A 20703-nucleotide genomic window follows, 5' to 3' on the forward strand; every position below is an offset into this window, starting at 1 on the left:
TTAATCCCAGGTAACTTCCAGTGCTTATGTGATGTGTCTGAGTGCCACCAACCCAGGGATCCTTTGTGGGTAGATGAGACCTTAGGTGGGCTGCATCACCCACTGAACACAGACAGCCAAGGACAGCTATGCTGATGCTTTTCAGTCAAGTGCTGCAAGTTAGGTAGGATGAACTTGAGCTCCAGTGAAAAGAAACTCTTCTTAGAAAGATTTTTTTTTTTTTCTGCTAGTCAACTGAAGTGCAAATATAACTGCAGAATTGCCTCACTTAAGCACATCCACCACATAAAAGCTAAATGTGTTAGGGCTTGACATTTGAAAAAAACTGGAAAAATGCAGGTGGTTTGAAATTGCTGTCTGTATTATACTGCTTCTCCAGCTACCATCTAAGTTGTCTGCTTTTTGTTGACTAGAAGTGCCTCATTGAATGCAGTTAACATGTATACCCATTTTGTGAGTATAATGATTTTTTTTTTTTTTATGTCCAGATTTTAAGAGCAGGGATTAAAAACACTTTTTTTTTCCCCATAGTTCTCATGGATTCTGTTGCTGCTGATTTGTGCTCTGTTTCTGTCACTAATTAGATTGCTGAGCTGCGTGAACTTGAATGTATTGAAGATCTACCTCTCCTCAGAGTTTTAAACCTTTTAAAAAATCCTGTACAGGTAAGAAAGAACTAAAGAAGAAGCCAAAGATAAGAACCTAGAACTGCAGTTTAGGATCACACCAGAATTCATTTAGCCTCAGCTTCTATCTCCAAGAGTGACTGGGTCATTTCAGGGAAAAAGTGCAGAAAATAGGGAATGATGCTTTCCCTGGCATCGTTACTCACATTTGTCTGGGAACTTTGAACCAAAGCTGCGTGTGAATCATGATGTTTAATCATGAGTTTGAGCAACCTCATCTAGTGGAAGGTGTCCCTGTCCATGGAAGAGGGACTGGATCTAGATGATCTTTAAGGTCCCTTCCAACCCCCAAAACATTCTGTGATTCTATATCCACATAGTAAATCCATTAATTTTATTAATTCCATCTGCAAATCCATTTATACATTTGTACCCACAGTGTGCCATGTTTTTTGTTTGCTTTGAAAGTCTCTATTTGATTGCCACTGGGAAAAGCTCAAAGGAATTTAGTGGTAACCCTTTTAAAATCATGTGTCTCTGCAATCTGTGTCGTCTTTAGGATTTACTCAGTTATGGCTCCCATAATATTCCTCAATTAATGAATTAAACATCCATTTTATCAACAACAATGACATTTGCAAAATATCAGAAATTCTGACTTTGACTCCGCATTTATAATTTGTCCTGAGTGATCAAAGATGATTCTATCCTGACTCTTGTGATTTCCAAATTATGTGTGAATTTTATAGTGATTTCCAATGTCAGAATGAAGAAAAATGTTAAAGGTTTAACTTCTTCTTCCTGTAATGGCCAGTTTTTATATTGGCTTTCTTGTGAATGATCTGTTGTGGCGCACAATGACATGAGCATGAAAAAATACCCGAAAGAGGCTGCCCCTGGTCCTCTGTAATCTGAAAGTCTTTTTCTGCTTAGATGTCCTTTCCCTAAGCAAAGTCTGATCCTGTTCCTTTCAAGTACTATTTTAATAACTTATACATGCAACAATCTTAAGACAGCTGTGTGCTGTTTTAACAAGACCTCACTGGTTTTAGAACTAAGAAGCTTCATGAACTTGTCAGTGTCAGCTTTCTAATTTGATTTTTAATTGTTCCTTTTTATTGTCTCAGACTTGAAGGCCTATATGATGACAAAGTTAAAATGCACATTATTATTAATTAAATTATAATTAATTATAATGCAAAAGTTGCTATAATACTACTAAGGTTAGAAGTATTAATCATAGTTTATTACATAATCTCGGTGTAGATAAAGCTTTTATTTCTCCAGCAGCCTTTCTTGGTGTTCTAGTGGGTGTGGTGGTGATTTTTAAATTCACATCTTGACTTTTTGAACAATGTAGTTTCAGACTTTTGAACGATGAATATCTTTTGCTGCAGAAGCTGAGTTTATGGTGGGAGGTCAGTTTGTACAGTGTATTGACATCCTTCAGGGTAAAAAGCTTTTTATGCTACAATGTATTAAGGCCAATTTAATTTCAACTGATTGAAATGAAATATTAGATCGATGAAGTAGTTTATGTCAAAGAGGAAACTTTGTCCTTCAGGAGCAAACAGATTATTGGCTCTTTGTGATTTTCATGTTGCTCCGACTAACAGAACTGGATCTCAAGAAGGTTTCAGTGGAAGAAAAGGTATGTAAGCATCATATCATTCTGGAATTTTTCTAAATAAAGTATAAAAGACTGTGCATGCAAATGTAGCTTTGTAGTCATTTGGGTGTAACAAATCTCCCATGGTTCATCCCCACAAGATAGGCTACAAATTGAAAGACTTTTGCTTTTAAATCCAGATACATATCTACAGAATTTCTGGAGCAGTTGTGGTATGTAAAAATGCAAAGCTTACCCAAAAGCTTTGTTCAGTGAAGAAAATTACTTAGCAGCCATTGTTACTCAGCTAGTGAACCTAAACAGGCAGCTACATTCCTGAAATACTCTGAAGGGATAATCACTATGTTATTTCTAAAATACCATTGCTGGGGGGTTTTAGTGTCACGTACAGCAAACTGAACTCTGAAAGTTATAATGATGCTTATTTCCCAGTCTACTCTGTACAGCTTTCACTGCAAAATCTTCTCCCCCCAAAAACCTGCTCAGACTGCTTCCAGTAAAACTGTCTATTGTAATAAAACCTTTCCCTCTTGTGCAGCTTTTACTGTAATTTGGTTGCTGCCTGTAGTATTTGGGCCCAAGTCATGCTAGAACTGTTAGGATTAACAGCTGCCAATCGGGGTTGGATTTCAGGGAATTATCCTTTAAAAATGATCCTTACAAGAAATTCATCATTCCTAACTCTAGCTGCATAAAAGTTAGGATTCTTGTTTAGTGCCAGGCACTTTCTATTATGAACACAGAGAAGGCATGATACCAGGGTGTAGTTTACCCAGCTTACCCAAAATGTTGATCTTACTCCTTGTCTTATGTGGCAATCTGTTTTCCTTCCAATAACATTTTGAATACCTTAAAGAATTTTTTCCTTCTCTATAGACTGTAAAAGTAATCCTGGATGACTGGTTTAGACTAGCACTTCTGGATAATTAAAGTTATTTATTTCAGAAAATCCTCTCCTCAGGTTATTTGAGAACTCTAGCCTCAAATACTCTCTTATCAAACTGAATTTGGAGGCAGCAGCTCTTCAGTCTCACTAGCACAAAATGGATGTACAAAAATGTTGTAGTTTAGATCAGAAGTGTAGTTTTGAAGTGAAACTCCCAGTTGCCCAACTTGCCATGCGTGATTCTCATCACAGAATAGTCTTGCAACACATGAACTAGACTTCTGGATTAACCTCAACCAGATCATGTGCACCAGGATGCACCTAATGTCCTACTAGCCACTAATTTGGACCAAAGGATCAATCTAGAGTGAAATGAGCCTCTAAAATAGTGTGGAAACTGGGTCTTGAGTACCAAATATTTTGCTTGAAAGAGCCACTGCTATTGCACCACACTACTTGCTAATATAGGCATGGCTGACATCAGAGCTTACGGCAGCATTCTGCAGCAGTGTCAGCTTGTTGATATTTGATAGTTTACATGAAATGACTATTCAGTAGTTCTTAACCTGTTTCTGAGTGGGTAGCATTAATAATACCAAAAAATGTACAACTCATTAGTAGTCAGTACCCTCAACAGAGATTTCAGCAGAATGGATGGAGGGAATCCTTGGAGTTTGAGTGTTCCTTCCCCCAGGAAAGACGAAATGCATTGTCAGGAGAAAATTGCAGTGTGCTTACTTTGTTAATGCCCATTCTGTTCCTATTCTGACGAATAAATGGATGGCTTCAGTCCCTAAGGATTTTAGTTCAGCATCTTCCACCAGCACTGAGAGGATGCAAATTAATGGATAATTAAAACCTAAGCAAAATTACTTTGCATCTTAGGTGGCATCCTGTTTTCTTTCCCGAAAAAGGTTGAATATATTAAAGATGGTGAGCTACCTCTGGCTGCCTTCCATCCATCTATCAAATTGTGCTTAAATCTCCTGAAAAGATTTATGTAGCCGGGTGCTCACAGACAAGCCAAATACAAAGACTGACCCTCATAATTTTGAAGCCCTCATTATCCATAGTGATCTGCAAAGCATATTGCAGCTGGAAACAATTACATCACTGCTCTTCTTTCTTATGCCCCTAAACTGTGGAAACAGGTTGCTGCTGTGAATAAATACGATCCCCCTCCAGAAGTTGTTGCTGCTAAGGACCATATGACTCACATTATGTATAGCATGCTTCAGCCCCAGAGAATCTTTGACAGGTAAGCTTACCTCCACTTCACATCTGCTCCTGAGGGTGGCACTCAAGTAAAGCAGAATATGTTGTCATATTTAGAGGGACGTTTTTCTGTCCCTCTCCCACCTCTTAAATTAAACTAGCGAAGAGGAGAAGTTCTGTAGTACTCTGTTAGCAGTCTGGAAATCAGGCAAATCTTATTTGGTTGAAATTGATTATGAAATGAAGTCAGTCAGTCACCTCTAAAGTCTGAGACAGATTGTCCACAGCTCCATTTCTTTTAAACAATCTGCTGAAACAGATGGCCATTTGCACCATAAATGAAAGATGCAAAATTTCTATCAATACCCAAAGGCAATTTAAAAATCTCTAGAGGGAGAAGGGAGCTGTAAAACATATCGTCTTCCTATTCTGCTTTTTCCTTCTCTTTACACTATTGGCATCCCATTGTGAGCAAAATGGCTTTATTTTGTGGCTTTGGGGCACATTTTATATTCATAAGGTGAAATTTTCCAGTTTGTACTTAGGGAAGCCCAACTGCTTCTGCCTTTGGGAGGAGATGATGCTGACTGCCACTTAAAGCACAGAAGGGAGAGGCAAATCAACGTTCTTTTTTCCAACGTTGCTGTGCCAGGTGACTTCTCTGTCTCATTTCTCATCTAGAAGATGGAAATCACCATACGTTGTAGATGTAGTGTGATATTTGCTTGATGAATGCTTAGAAAATGCTTTGACATACTCTGATGGAAGATACTCTACAATATATCTCGTTTATTATTATATTGGCTTCAGTGGGTGCTGAGATCAACTTTTGTGCCCCACATCCCATTTTAGTACTATTTTGGACATCCTAATTCATAATGAGTAATCTGATTTAAGATCCATGATTTAGTAACTCAGAATTGTGTTTTCTGGGGTTGTCTTTTGAAGACAGGAACCATCCCAGGGGTGATGATAGCTCTGAGTAGTCTTAACAGCCTTTAAAAAAAAAACCCAAACATTTTTTCAGGGTTGGAGATTTGTTAAAACAAAACAAAACAAAAAGCACAATAGTTTTACCTAAAGGCATGGATTTCTTCCAATGCAGACATAGGCTCTGTTTAAATATTTGTTTACTGGGTTGTGTATGCGTATCTTCATTGCTGGAAAGAAACAATTCTGTCTTCTGTCAGAGGTATTGTATACACAAACATATGAACGTGCAGACCAGCATTTATGGTACTAACCGAAATTGTTAATGATGCTTTGAATGTTTGCCCATGCTCAGCTGGAAAGCACACAACACAGTCATTAATGAAATCTTCCTAATGATGCATTACAGTCCTCTACACTATAAAATGCGTATTGGAACCAGATTGGTATCGTTCATTTGCAACGATATTTTTAGAAGAAAATATCATTAATTCTCTTTTAATAATATCTCTATTCAAAATAAAACCAGAAAACAAAGCAAAAAGTTACATTGCTGCATACTCCGCAGTCAGAAAACATTAGCATTGTTTCATATGCCATTCCCTCTCTCTGTGTGCCTTGTGATTCTATCTTTAATTACATGGTAACACACCGCTGAATAATATTATGTGTATTTTTTCCCTACTATAAATGCATGTGACGTTTAAAAAGGTAGCTTGATCATAGCTATAACTGCGACATGGGGAGCAGAAATTTAATAAGAGAGGGCTCTTCTGTCTATTGGGCAAGTACATGATGAGACTTGGTATCTGGCTATGGAGGATAAATTCATTCAGAGAAGAAATAGAGCGTGATTATTTTTAACAATGAAGGTAATTAACCATTGGAACAATCTACCAAGGGTACCAAGAATTCTCCACAACTGGAACGTTTTTAATTAAAATATGCTGTAACGGAACCTCAGGTATTGTTCTTGTTTCAAGCCTTAACTCGGGGAAATCCTGTTGCCAGTGTGATGAGGAGAGTCAGAGTAGATGATCACAGTAGTCCCTTTTGGCCTTGAAATCTATTAATCTTGCACAGCAGTGTATTATTGTGCTCGCTAAAGACAAAGAGAGTTGAAAGATGAACATTAAATGAGCCAAGAACTCTACAAGACACTGCTTGCAAGTTGTAGGAAAACCAAAACTTTGAGTTTATCCTTTGAGAGCCAGTAAGTGGTGATGTAATGAAAGACAGTTCTCCATGTTCTTCTGATGAAATAACAAATCCAAGGAATTTCAGGACATGAGGAATTTGAGCAATGGAAATTTATTTAAGGGAATTTGAATTCCGAGCATTATCATGTCAAGTAATGATATATTGTATCATTACTGGATATAACACTTCCTTGTAAAAGCAAAGATTATAGAAGAATTCTGCAATTTGCAAGCCTGTAACAGGTTCTGTGCATGGAGAAGGAATTTATTAAAACTATGTCGAAGATAAGGGTTCTGTCTTGACAGACCTACCTTGACATCTTTATTCACAAAGGGCATGGCCTTGAGCAAGAATAAGAACCTTTCTGCTATGTCGTGATAAATTGTCGATCTCTAGTCACTAAGCACGTTTCCTGGAACTCCCATCTTCAAAACCGTTCATTTATAATAATGCACTTGTAGTATCTACAACTGTCACTTCCTCGGATCATGTTGGCTTAAACTGGTCTTTTCCTCATGTCTGAATGGGAAAGACAAATGTCTGAAAAGGGAAAGACAGTCTGAACAGCTCAAATAATCAAGAGAGGTGGAAGGTTTTTCTTGAATTGAACAGGATAGACAACCTAACAGATACAAATAAGGGTTTTAAAAATGTATTTTTACTTTCTCCAGTATTTTAATGTATTGTGCTAATAAGCTTATTGTGCTAGTGTTGTCTAAAGATTTGTCAATGTCACAAGTCGGCACAGGAAGTAAAAAATCCTTAAATCTCCCAAGGGTTTTGCTACTATCTTGCTTTGAAATAGTCTAGTGGATGGAACACTGAACCAAGATCTGGGTTCATTTCACAGTTTAGTAACAGCACATATGTACAGAGTTGAGCCAGCCTCTTAATTTATTAGGTGTACCTGCTATTTCTTCTGGGAGGATAGTACTCTGCAGGAGAACTAGGAGACTGAATTGCATTATTATCTTAGTGCTTCTGAAGCATCATGTCCCATTATATACATATTGTGTGGTAGATAATAGACCTGGTTTGCTGAACCTAAAATAGGAGTAAAGCCATTACTTAGAAATCTTTTTCCTCCATGCTTGTGTTGAATGGTTATTACTTCTTAGAGAGTTAATTACTTGTAAGAGGCAAAAGAAATATACTCTGTTTTCAGGTATTTGTGTTCACCTGTTTTAAATCACATTAAATGGAAGCTAGATGCACGTAGGTAGTTTTCTTCCACTTTTAAATTTAAATTTAAAAGCTATTTATTAGTGAAAAATAAGCGGGTTTGAGATTATTTCAACCATTTCTGACATACCATCAAGTGGCATAATCTTAAGATCCAGCTGAGACTTAAAAAGCAGAGTCCGAAGTTGCGTTCCGTTTTTAGCTAAAGAAATTGCTGGACACTCAAAAGTGCAGAAATACTATTCATTCCACTTCAGCTGGAAGTGGAAATTTGAGGATCTAACCATCTGCTCAGCATGGAGAAAATGGAGGGCTTTGTATTTTTGCAGCACTTTGGGTTCTTTTATTGTAGTGTTATTTGTCTTCAGTGGAGTTTAAGGTTCTTAGTGTTTTTCATTGTGTTGAATTGAAGAGTTCTTTACAAATTGTCACCTTCATCTGACAAGGCCATGGAAGTCAGCAAGATTGCATGCAGGAGTGTGTAAAGATTTGTAGGATTGAGTCCAGGTTCATGCTAAGCTTGTTATCCTGATCATTAAAATATTATCATCTCTGCAATAGACTTGGAAAACTCTTAAACAAATCCCAGCAACACTGTAACTGCAGAGGGAGCTTTAGAAAAGGCTATAAATCAGAAAAGATTATAGTAGACGTAACACTATTCCTTTTGCAAAAGAGACCCAGGGGTCTTTAATGCAGTATTTTGTGCTATTTTTATGTTTAGAGCATAGCAAACTGAGCACACACTTCTCCTGATTTTTGTCTACACTGTGAACAACGTGAATAGTGTGATAGATAGATGAGATTAGTTGAAGTGATGATAAAGTCTCTGCGGAAGCTTTATACAAAGTTGCTGAAGACTTCATTTGTATGAATACAATATAATGGCTCCTTGTTTTCCTTTCTTGTAGCACTTTACCTAGTCTTGACGCTGCCTACCCTATGCTGGTATTAGTTGGCCCTCTAGCCTGTGGTAAGAGAGAGCTTACACATAAGATCTGCAGACAGTTCAACAATTACTTCAGATATGGGTAAGTTTGCTCCATAAATTTAAAAGAACACGAAGCAATCAAAGCTAGAATTGCTGCTGGTTTGTTTTTTGTTGCTAGGTTGTTTTGTTTTGTTTTGGTTTTTTTAAAGAAGTTAAAAGTTAAAGACAACCAATAAGTATTCATTGCTATGCATTTTATCTCTTCCCAGGGCTTGATTGCCTGAAGTCATCAAATACTTCCTTAAAAGAAAAGCTATTTAAATGATCGTGTTCTTTTCAAAGGTGAACAGCAAACAAACAAAGAAAAATGTGTCATTCAGCGCTCCTTTTATTGATCTGTTCTGTCTGTGCTCACCGATGCCCCTCAACCTAAGCATCTGTTTAGATATGCATTCATTTCTCTTAATTTTTATAATGTACCTGCATATAAACACATTAGCATGCATGTGCAGACTGCATCCAGAAGCTAGGAAAGGAAGCAAGTGCCATTGCTGGACTTGTTTATTATCCTGTGAGTAGTGTTATCAAAGCAAATGGCACCTTTCAGACCTCACCACCTGCTGGGAGGACTAATTCTCCCTATCTGAAAGGCCTGTCTTATGATCCTTACCGCCTTGGGCTCCCTGTGTATTTAGTGGAGAGAAACTATCTGTTTCCAAGGGAGATCCAGCCTTGGTGAATCACTTCCCTGAGGTACCTACCTATTTTCAGTGCACGGTAGATAGGAAGCCTGGCTAAGTTAGATCATCACTATCTGTTGCCTAAAATGAGGTGGTACAAGCTGTTTCACCCATTCCATCCTTCGCAGCACCTCTCTTACACAGGTCCTATAGCACACGCTATTCAGCACCGCTCTGTATTCCTGATATACCGTCTGTCCTCTGTTTTCCCAGAGTTTTTATTACACAAATGTATCCGTTCATTTTTAACCAGACTTGGTCTGTAGTTTCACATGTAAAGCATTTGCCACAATAGGACCTGGGTCTGTTATTTGTGCCTTTTTAGGTGCTGAAGTGGTAAGAAAGGGACCGTGGGCGCATGCATACGTGAGAATCATTCCTCAGAGTTCTTAGCACCACAGGACCATGCTCTGCATGTCAGTGTGATGGCTGGTAGTAGCCACCTTCTCTAACATAATACACCACGGTGAAGGAGCCTACGTGTATTGCTGTCTGCTCTGTACTCAGATTATAGCCATTTGCTGGATTAGATTAAACTGGCAGGTTGAAAGGACATTTTAAGAAAAGATCTGTGAAGGTTATGTGACTGGAAAAATTCCTTTTTGCCTTTCTTTAAAGCAACCACTGTATTTTGAAAGACTGGATTGGAAATTACAAACTAATTGAATGCCGGTTGAAATTTTCTAAGCAGTATGTGGGTTTTTTTAAGAGCATTGGTTTTATACTGTGTATTTTATTTCTAAAAGTTTTATGCGTGAGGGGGAAAAAAAAAAAGGGAGAGAGACAGAATCTTAACAGAGCAGAAAATTGCAACCATAAAGCAAAGTTGTATTTTAATTATTCAGTGGAGATTCAAGCAATTTTATGGCTTACACTTTTAAATTTCAAACATTCCACTCATTAAAAATGTATTTCATGCAAGATACCCTGGCAGTTTGAATGTAAACATGGCCTTGCAATTAAAAAGGGTTGTAATGTTTAAGAGTGTTTCAAAAAATAAAGTGAAATTGGACCCTCAAACCATCTGGCTAGTGCTCAGGAATGACCTTTAAAGCTGGATGCGTTCATAATATCTTAAAGAAAATCAGACCTTTGAAGTGAAATTTTACAGACTCCATGTGTAGCACACTGTTCTCATTTGCCACAGCTTGGTGATTAAAAAAAAGTGTCACCCTCTAATGCCATGATAGTTAAGATCCATCAAGCTCCACATTAAAGACTAAACTTCTTAATGACTTATAACTCAGCTACCTTGAGTAAATGAACAGAAACGGCCTGGTAGGTGCTGTACCAGTAGGTGGTATATGTTTTGCCATATTTTCCAGGACAACCCAGCAGAAGTCAACGAGTTAAAATGATGTTGGTGTGAATCGATGCCAAAGCTCCACATTACACTTTTGTTCCTGTTATCCTACAGTGTAAAAATAAAAAACAAACCAGGAATAGGTAGCACAGTATAATTTCCTAAGGTTGAACATGAGCGACTGCATACTTTAGTCTAAAATTGCTACATGCATTGATTTAGCTGGGGTTTTTTGGTTTTATTTGGTTTGTTTTTTTAGTGTTTCATCCTAGCAGTAAGCTCATGTATCTGAGGTTTATCCTGTTCTTATGTGGTGTCAGGCAATTACTTTTCCTGCCTTATATCCCACTTATCTCCCTAGTTCCAAGATTGTTTCTCCCCTTACTATTAGGGGTCTATTTAAGGATTGGTCTTTATATCTCTTTCTTAACCTCACAGTTCAACCTAACTCCTAGTCTCCTCTTCCATATTTAGGATTCTAACTTTATATCATCCACAAGCTGACATAACTGGAAAAAAAATGGTTTCATCATTTCTCTATTACAGGGTGCTGTGACAGCTTCAGTTCAGGCTATCCTGTGCTGGGGGGGATTTATAGCCAAAATGTAATGTTACATTTAAACTTTTTTTTTTTTTTGTATTTATGAGTTAATCTTTCAAATATGTGGCATTAGTGGTATGATTTGCACCTCTTTATATTTCTCATATTTCTTATCTTCTTAAAAATAAAATGATTTGTATTATTCTCCCTTTCCCCCCCTCCTATTCTGTAGCTGTTTCTCTGATTGAAAACAGGTTATTTCTTTATTATATCATATATCTTCCAGTCCCTGTCACACTACCAGGGCAGCTTACTTTGGTGAAGAAAACAGACTTGATTACTATTTCATTTCTCAAGAAGCATTTGACAAAATGGTGAACACAGTAAGTACCTGACTAGTATCCTAGTAAGCCTATTTCCTACATCCAGAGTGAACTCAACTTTTCTGTCCAGGTCTGATTTTTTTCTTTTTTTTTAATATTTGTGTCTGTGTGCGCATGCTTATTCACCCACAGTTATGTGGCTTAAGTTCACAGACACAAACCACAAATTCATTCTATATTTATGCTGTCTTTTCATCTGTATGAACGTATAGAAACCATGAGTGGTCAGTAGGAATCTTTAAACAGCGACATGATGTAGAAATAAACTTATTTCTGGATGCAGATGTCTACTGTGTGTGCAGGAAAGAAAAACTCTTGAAAAAGCTGCCATCTTTTTTTAATCCTTTTTTTTTTCCTTTCCTTTTTTCAAAAGCTTCCAGCAACCCTGCAGGGAAAGCAGTCTTTTAAAGTTTAGCAAATTCACCCTAAAGGCACTGTGTTTCTCTCCGAAGACAGTGTGCCTCCAGCTACTGTTTCTGATGCCTTTTGCTGCCTTCAATAAAACTTTGGCTTGAAAAGCCACAACAGAGCTCATTATTTGTACATATACAAATGGGGGAGCCAACACAGTCTTAAGCAACTGATCTGCTCCTTAATGATAACTCTTAGTTATCAAGTAGTCTAATTTTAAAAGAATATAATCTGCTTACATCTCTCTAGATGTCCTACTGGGAATCAAAGTTTCAGTTGTCAGGTTTTAACTTTGAAATTTCTTGGCCAATTATACATTCTCCTTGCAGATTTGTTTCTGTCCTCTCTTTTCTTTGGCATCCTCTATTTTACATGACATGGCCATATGGTTTGATGTAATGTCAAAAGAAGGATGCCCCTAGCTTTAGATCCTGGTTTCTTTACAGTGTGGATGAATAACCGATGAAAGCTGTAATCTGTCAGCAGCTTGTTTTCAAGATGCTGGTGTTTTATTGTCCATGAACAATGTACAAGCCTGTACCCTGCAGGTCTGACTTGTGTTCTTTATAATTCTGTGCTCCCATTGGACTCATTATCACTGATGATTTAGGGAGAAACTTTGTAGGGAGAGAAAACAACAAAGTCCAGAGTGATTATGCTCCTTTAAGGAAGTTGTTTCCCTTAAAATATTTCCTTTGTCATTATACTCGCTGTTTTGAATTTCAGGGGAAGTTCATAGCAACCTATAAATACAGTGGCTATTACTATGGACTTGGAAGAGACACTGTAGAATCAATTGCCAGAGAGGGTCTTGCAACCTGTGTTCACTTCGAAATAGAGGTAAGGATCACTTATTGCCTAACCATTTTTGAATGAATCATTCTGGGAGAACTGTCCTGGGGAGGAATTCCTGCAGTTTGGCTAAAGTTTATTTCAGCTGCCTAGACATAGTTGCTTGGTAACACAAGAGACATCCTACAACCTTCTGCCCAGCCTACAGCTGCTGCTGGTCCATTTGAACTGGTTGTGTGGGCTGCATTACAGTCACTGGAGACAGAGTTTGGTCAGATGAACTGCATTTTTAACTCCACTGCCTGGATCAAGTAGCTCTCCACTGTCTATATGTTAACCACGCCACTCCCTTTACAGACACCCACATTTCGGCAGATGAATCCTTCTCCTGGCTTCTTAAAATTTCCTGGCCTACTTTTGTCAATCTTCAGCAGGCTCATCTCCCCACATCACCAGTCCTTTCCATTATAGTACCCTCAGCTTTTCAACCATGTGCTTTCCACCCATCTATAGCTTATAGTGGGACTGGTCTAGAGCTGCACACCTACCGATCACCCTGGAAATAATGCCATGTTTCTCCTCTGCTGGTGAAGGAATGGACAATGCGTGCAGGCCTGAGGCAATATTTTGGGCAGAACTATTAAAAGATGCGAATCTCTTTGAGGAATTACTTAACCCTCTCTGAGATTTGTCAGGTGCACAAGCACAGATGGCAGAGTCTCAGAAGTCATGCTGCGTTAGGAAAGTAGGTCACAACCAAAGAGTCAAAAACTTATCTATTGGAATCCCAAAAGAATAACTTTTTAGATAATTTTCTAATTATGTACTTTTCATTAACTTAGATCAAGATTTACCAGCTAGGGGTTGAGGTAACAAAAAGAAAAGGCATGCTACATCTCCTCCCAAATTCTTTCTACAAAATAAGCTCCATCTGTATGAGCTTCCAAAATGAGAGACTCTACAGAGTGCCTGGAATGTGATACTGAGTGTTGCTGGGTTTCACCCTGTTTGTAGGGCTTAGCTCTACCTCTGGGGGATTACTACAAGTTAACAGAAACTACTACACTCCATGATAGATGGGGGGAAAAAAAAAAAATTAAAAAAAATATAAAGAAGAGATGTAGGAGATTGCAATGCTAACGTAGGATCCTAAGTCGTAGATCCAGAGTTAGTGGAATGACTAGGGAGACTTGAGCAAAAATTGATACTAAATTTAATTAACTTTAGAATTATTATTCTGTTTGTGAAGCTGATGATTGAAAAACTAGTTTTCAGTTAAGAACCTTAGTGTTCATAAGAAGTTTTAGTCCTCTTTGGCCCAAATAAATCTGTACACATTTACTGGCTTGCATATAAATGTACAAATAACAGAGTAACAGCATGTCAGTGCTAAAAAATAAGTAGCTCCTTGCTCAAATGGTCAAGAATTTAATGCTGCGATCCTGCTCTTAAGTGCTTGTTACTTGGCTGATATTAAACAGCAAATTAATAACTTAATCTCTGTGTAGTTCCATTTCCTCTTTTGCCTCAGTCTTGTAAGAACTGTGAATCACCTTCAGTCTCCCCTGATTGTGATAGGCATTGAGTGTGTTTGTTGTCTTGCCAGACAGACCCTAAATTTACGAGGGAAGAAAAATAGGATAAGATTAAATATGATGGAAAGAGGTACCTTTTAAAGCTGTCAATTCTTAAAAAAAGTAGATGTGTTATCAAATAATTTAGGAGAAATAATATCATGTTTATTCATAAGGAGGTTAACCCGGCAACATAGGCAGTGACTATAACTTTTACTGAGTATTACTGAAGCTACTGTCATGGACAGATAGCGCAGAAACTCCTTTGTCACTGAAGTTGCAAGATCACATAGTAATTATGCATGGTCTGGTATCACTACAGACTCTGCAGGCAGATGAGAAACAATAACGGTGAGTTATGTATCTGAATAGAAGTTATCAAAGTCCATTATCTTCTGCGAGGCTCATAACAAAAGTGATTTAGCACTATTAAAAGAAATTTTAATTATGGTCTGTGGGCTGAGACTAAAAATTTAAAGCTGTTCATTCCCTTTAATCGAGAGTATATCTTTCACTGATAAAGGAGACTGACACAAATTTTAAAAGTTAGATCTTGCCGAGTCTGCATTTCCAGTTAGTGAAGCCGCTGGGATTCTGACACACAGTTACTGGAGTAATTGGAATGTTGGAGTAAGCACATCTGCAGTGCCTTCCCCTTGGCTGTGTAGCCACCAACACCTGCAGAGCGACTGAAGGACCTGCACATTCCAACCAAGAGTGGAGTGCCCGAGTGGCTGATGTGTGTCATTAGGCTCCCAGAAATCTAATACACCTTGTCTCCTGCCAAAGACCACTCCCTATTGCATTTGGTACTGGTTATCCAGTCGTTCAGGCTGGGCAGTCAAAGGAAGTGGGATATGATACTAGTCACATCTTTTCTGTAACCCCATGCTAGTAACTGAACAAATTGAGGTGGTTTAGTTACGTTAAATGAATGGATATCTTAAACTCTGGTAGTCCTTTGATCTTTCTTGACCTCCTATGAAAATTCAGGAAACTCAAATTTTACTCCTTTGTTTTAATTATTTTCCAAATATATCTTTGGTTTCAAGCTGTCAGCTCCTCTATTCTCCCATTTTTAATTTTAAGGTCACTTTCCTTATATGCAAAGACACTCATCATAGTGAGCATCATATTTGAGATCCACTCATCCATGTTGTCTCTCTGCAAGAAATTTATTGGGCATACCAGCAGCTTTCTGTATCCCTTTTTTTATCTTCCCTGCTCATTCCAGACTATTGATGGCCTGCCTTCCTATTCCTACGTAGTTCTGGAACAAACGAATCATTAGTTAAGTCATTTCTTGATCAGAAACCCATTGATGGTGCAACTTCAGGTCAGGAAGGTGTTACTAGGCTGGAATGTGGGTCTGCTTTCTGCTGGTTTTCCAATCTCTAAATAATTAGCTTGTTGTAATTTACTTTATTAGCTAGAATAATTTACTAGCTGAAAGTAGGTGATCAAATAGCCAGATGCAAAGATTTCTGTGCCCCAAATTCCCCCCTTTATTTTTCACCAAAGTGAAAAGAATTTTCCACAGAATCACTCCCTGAAATTTTTGGAATGGGTTAAAGTACTGTTCCATACTTAGAATGCTACAACCAAGAAAAAAAAAAATCTAATGAGCGTTCAGCCTACTATTGTTTTTTACATGATTTTGCTTGTGGTTTAGATGCTTGTATATATATATATATATATATTATATATATATATATATATATATATATATATGAGATCATATGTAAAAGTAAAGCCAATAATTTATTGTTGGAATTTTAAACTGTCTAATTTAAGAATCATCATTAGCCTACATCTAATTATTACAGAAAAAAAAAGGAATAATGCATTTAGAGTACTTATATATTGAAAAAGTCCCAATAACAACAGCAATAATAATAGTAATAATACAATTGAAATTGTAATACAAGTTTCTTGGTTTCTATCTGTTTTGCTGGTGTCATGCTCACCTTTTCAGTGCTCCTTTCAGTCCGAAGGTCAGTGGTTTCCCTCTGGAGTTGTCATTGGAAGGGCAGGATGTTACAGCAAGTTGTCAACATCTGAGCCCTTTGCTGGGAGGATATTCATGTTGATAGTTTCTTCTTTCTTCTCCCAGGATACTCTTGGGGTCATTTGTATATGTATGCTAACACATGTTTACACCTTTCTCTTATTTTGTTGGTCTGCAGCTCCAGGTTACATATGAATTCATAGAATCATAGAATAATTTTGGTTGGAAAAGACATTTAAGATCATCAAGTCCAATCATAAACCTCACACTGCCAAGCCCAGCACTAACCCATGTCCCCCAGTGCCACATCTACACGTCTTTTAAACACCTCCAGGGATGGGGACTCCACCCCTTCCCTGGGCAGCCTGTTCCAATGCTTGACAACCCTTTTGGAGAAGAAATTGCTCCTAATATCCAATCTAAACCTCCCCTGGTGCAACTTGAGGCCATTTATTCTTGTGCTATTGCTTGTTACTTGGGAGAAGAGCCTGACCCCCACCTGGCTACAACCTCTTTTCAGTTACTTGTAGAGGGCGATGAGGTCTCCCCTGAGCTTCGTCTTCTCCAGGCTAAACCACCCCAGTTCCCTCAACCTCACTTCATAAGGTTTGTGCTCTTGACCCTGCACCAGCTCCGTTGCCCTTTTTTGAACACACTCCAGCACCTCAATGTCTTTCCTGTAGTGAGGAGCCCAAAACTTAACCCGGTATGTGAGGTGCAGCCTCACCAGTGCCCAGTACAGGGGGACAATCACTGCCCTAGTCCTGCTGGCCACGCTATTGCTGATACAAGAATTCATTATATATGGTGCCCTTTAGGTGTGTTACACACTACTTCTTCTTGTTGCCCCTAAAACCAGCTTTGTCCAGCTCCAGGCCTTCATTTTTTTTAACTGACCATTATTGAGATGTTTATAGTTGTGAGGTGTCCAATGTCAAGCCTGTGACCCATCTCTTACCATCCCATGCCTGCAGGACTACGTTGTGTCCTGTGTTTCCACTTCCTGAGGTCTTTGCTATCATGTCAGGCCTGTATTTATCTATGCTGTGTTATTCTGTTGAGTCAGAAACATCATAAACATCTCGTTCTAACTGGAGCAACTGCTTGCTAGTGCTATCCATACAAAACTCTGGTTGTACCACACAAAAGTAAGAAAAAATAAAACAGTTAGATGTAGACACCTGGTCAACAAGAGAAATTGCTGTCACAGCTGAACCAAGTAAAACAAACTTAGAGCTCAGTCAAGAAGAGTTCAGAGCCAGCAAGACATGCCTCAGTCCTCAGATCTGGAAAACTTAGTACAAACCTTATGGCAATGGCAATACTATATTACAGGACTATGTGGTTGCAGTATTCTGGTTTATATGTAGATAGAGTGGGAGGTTCTTCAAAGAGAGAAAAGGTTCTTCAAAGTATGGGTTGGTGCAAAGGAGAGCTATCAAAAATCTGGGATTGGTACCATTGCCTGCATCATTTAATAAGACCTTGTCTTTAAGTCCTTGCATGCAGATGGGTCTCCTTTTTCAGATCTAGCCAAAATGATTACGTGTGTTTGCAGCCCTCAGCTGTCAACTAGTGCCAGCCAGAGCCGTTGTCCTTACAGCAGAGTTGATGCAAGGCACATGGAAAGATTTCCTAGTCTGCTGTATTAGAAGTCCTATTCAAGACAGTTTATTGCTGATAAAAATGGTTCAAGTTAAGCTGTCCGACTACAGTGTGACAGATGGACAGTCTGAACATTGCATCTCTGCTGGGGAGTTGTGGTTATACCCGGTTTTGGGAGGGGGTAACATTGCAAGCTGCTCCAGCAAAATAAATATGCTTGTATCTTGATGAAGTTGCACACTTTCACTTAAAAAAATATACCAGCTGAGGAGAAAATTGTGAGTTTGTTCGTAGTGGAAAGCTAAGGGCCAGGGTGGGATGCAGGTGAGTTCTGTGTGTCAGTACAATTGTGTGAGTCAGTGATACACACACTGAGAGTAACAACTGTACAACTGTCCTGATGGAACAGAAAGGGTGGAAAAGAAGGAAAAGCCATTAGCTGGTGGGGATGAGAAGTGAGATGCTTTAAATCACTGCGGAATGTGACTAAAAGGATTCTTTTAAAAGTGTGTTTAGAATAAAGCTACACTGTTCTTGTAAGGCTTTTCACATGTGGCTTTAGGGCACTTCACCTTGAACTTGCCTATTATGCAAAGTCGGATGCTACATCTTGAGACCTGTAGATTGGACACGTTTCCAGTATCGCTTTCACAGTAATTTCTGATAAATACAGAGTTGTCCTAAACTCAGCTACAAGTTCAACAGGCACTCAGTTTCAGGAACAAAACGTTGCGTTTCTCTGCTTCATTTTAAAGGGTGTGCATAGCTTGAAAAATACCTACTTTAAACCCAGATATATCCTGTTAGTACCAATGAACAAAGAAAAATACGAGGGACATCTAAGGAGGAAAGGATTATTCAGCAGGCCAGAGATTGAAGAGGCAGTCTCCAGAGTGAACATGTACATCAAAATAAATCAGGATTTTCCAGGATACTTTGATGCAGTAGTCAACACAGGTAAATTAATCTCTTTTGTACTATACATCTGACTTTTAATGTCAATAGATGGACTGAAACTGCCATGCAAACAAAGCCATATTATTAAACTAAGGATGACAAATGGTTTAATGTTCAGCCTAACAGTTTAAACTATCCTTTATTTGATTTTCCCAGTTAATTCTTGTCCTAGGAATCCAAAAGCTCTGGAGATCTGTCAGGACTGAATTACTCTGCTTATGTCCAAGTTGTGCTTTAAGCCCATCTCAAAAGCAAACCAACTGTTAAACTCAGCAGCACACTTGTGAAGTGTTGTCTCCTGTGAGAGTATTAAACTGATCTGTGCTAATTGTCTGTTGGTTTCTGGGCAGAGTTCAGAGGTGCTTTTGATCTAACAGACCTAATTATCTCTGGGCCGGATAGGCTTTTTTCAAGTGTCGAAATGACAGCCGATGTGCAGTCTGGCAACATCTCCTTGCAGAGAAGAGGCTGCTGCAAAGCTTTTCCTTGTAGGACTCTTCTGCTTAGTAACTTGCTCAAGACCCCCAGCCTGAAACAAGGAGTGCGAGGGTGGTAGCAATTTCATTAAGACAAATGTTTACTTCTTGATATTTCAGAAGTGAGGAGGTGGTAGAGAAGAATCCTTTTCTAGTTCTGTACCTGCCCTTTTCTGGAGGTGATTTTTGGGGTTCACCACAGTGATGGTTGAATATATCATGGTGGTAGGAAATACTGTATTTGTAGTTATTGTCAAGGGCATACGAAGCTTGCAATTTAAATATAGCATTAAAGAAATAAAACACACTAAACCAAATTGCAGGAGAATATTTAGGTGAGTACAGAAACTGAGATGAATTCCAGATTACTTTCTCAAATTTATGAAGATGAAGATTTTTCTCCCAAAGAAATAAGCTGGATGAGTTAAGACTGCATTTCTGTGTCAAACTTCTGTGATTTGTAACTTCATACTGATGAAAGCTTGTTTTTTTCATGATGTATCCTTCCTCCCCCCGCCATGACACGAGTATCCATCCCTTTCTGCAGATGACTCGGATGAGGCATTCACAGAGCTGAGTTCCCTGGTAAAGGCATACCTGGGTTTGGAGCCACCTGCAGTTTTTGACAGCATTCAGGACTTGAGGAGCAGAGCAGGAGCAGGTACTGTGTCTGGGCACATGCTACTACTGGTTTTATCAGTAGAGTATTTCTACTTATTTGTTAGAATATTTGAAATCTGTGAATGACGCAACCTGTGAGACTCCTTGTCTCTGAAAACTCTGTGTGCTTCTTTAAATGGGTCTCCCGGGCCCATTCCTTCCTGGGATCAGAATTTTTAATGGAGATCTTTCCAGGTACTTTACATCACTGTGTGCCCTGAGGCAATAATATGCAGAAAGTGAGTTGCCTGACTGTTCTGCGGATGCTTTTGGGCTGAGGATCTCCCGTTCATTCCAGAGGAATCACAAGCATGATACATGTCCGTGGCTGAGAACTTTGTGCCTATCAAAGTGTTGAGCCATGAGAAAATGGCATGGCACTGAGCCCTTACTTCCCTCTCTTCCCCAGGATAGCCAGCAGCACAAAGAGATATATGAAAACCAGAACAGTAAGATGAGGGAAGGCAACTTATAAATTCACTCCAAGTGCTTTTGGGGCTACCCACTGCAGGGTAAACCCAACTGATTGGTAGTGTGTTTAAGAGAAGCCTTTTAGTGTCTGACTGACTGAGGCTGGACCCTCATGATCACTTCCAGCTAATCCAAGTGTATGCTGCTGCAAAAAGTGGTCATGCCCAATTTACCTCTCCTGC

The 20703-nt window shown here is 38.7% G+C and overlaps 1 protein-coding gene across 1 annotated transcript in view; it reads left to right on the plus strand.

Annotated features, from left to right (window-relative positions):
* LRGUK (leucine rich repeats and guanylate kinase domain containing) overlaps positions 1–20703 on the plus strand; it is a 55214-nt gene that overhangs the window by 12849 nt on the left and 21662 nt on the right. The window contains exons 8-15 of the mRNA XM_026840996.1: positions 585–665; positions 2191–2277; positions 4294–4400; positions 8581–8700; positions 11471–11567; positions 12705–12818; positions 18713–18914; positions 19938–20051. Coding sequence (XP_026696797.1) covers positions 585–665; positions 2191–2277; positions 4294–4400; positions 8581–8700; positions 11471–11567; positions 12705–12818; positions 18713–18914; positions 19938–20051 — 922 coding nt within the window. The remainder of the gene's footprint in view (positions 1–584; positions 666–2190; positions 2278–4293; positions 4401–8580; positions 8701–11470; positions 11568–12704; positions 12819–18712; positions 18915–19937; positions 20052–20703) is intronic.

This window comes from Athene cunicularia (genome assembly GCF_003259725.1).
Source record: "Athene cunicularia isolate RWA chromosome 1 unlocalized genomic scaffold, athCun1 chr1_part2, whole genome shotgun sequence".
In the NCBI taxonomy this organism is placed as follows: domain Eukaryota; kingdom Metazoa; phylum Chordata; class Aves; order Strigiformes; family Strigidae; genus Athene; species Athene cunicularia.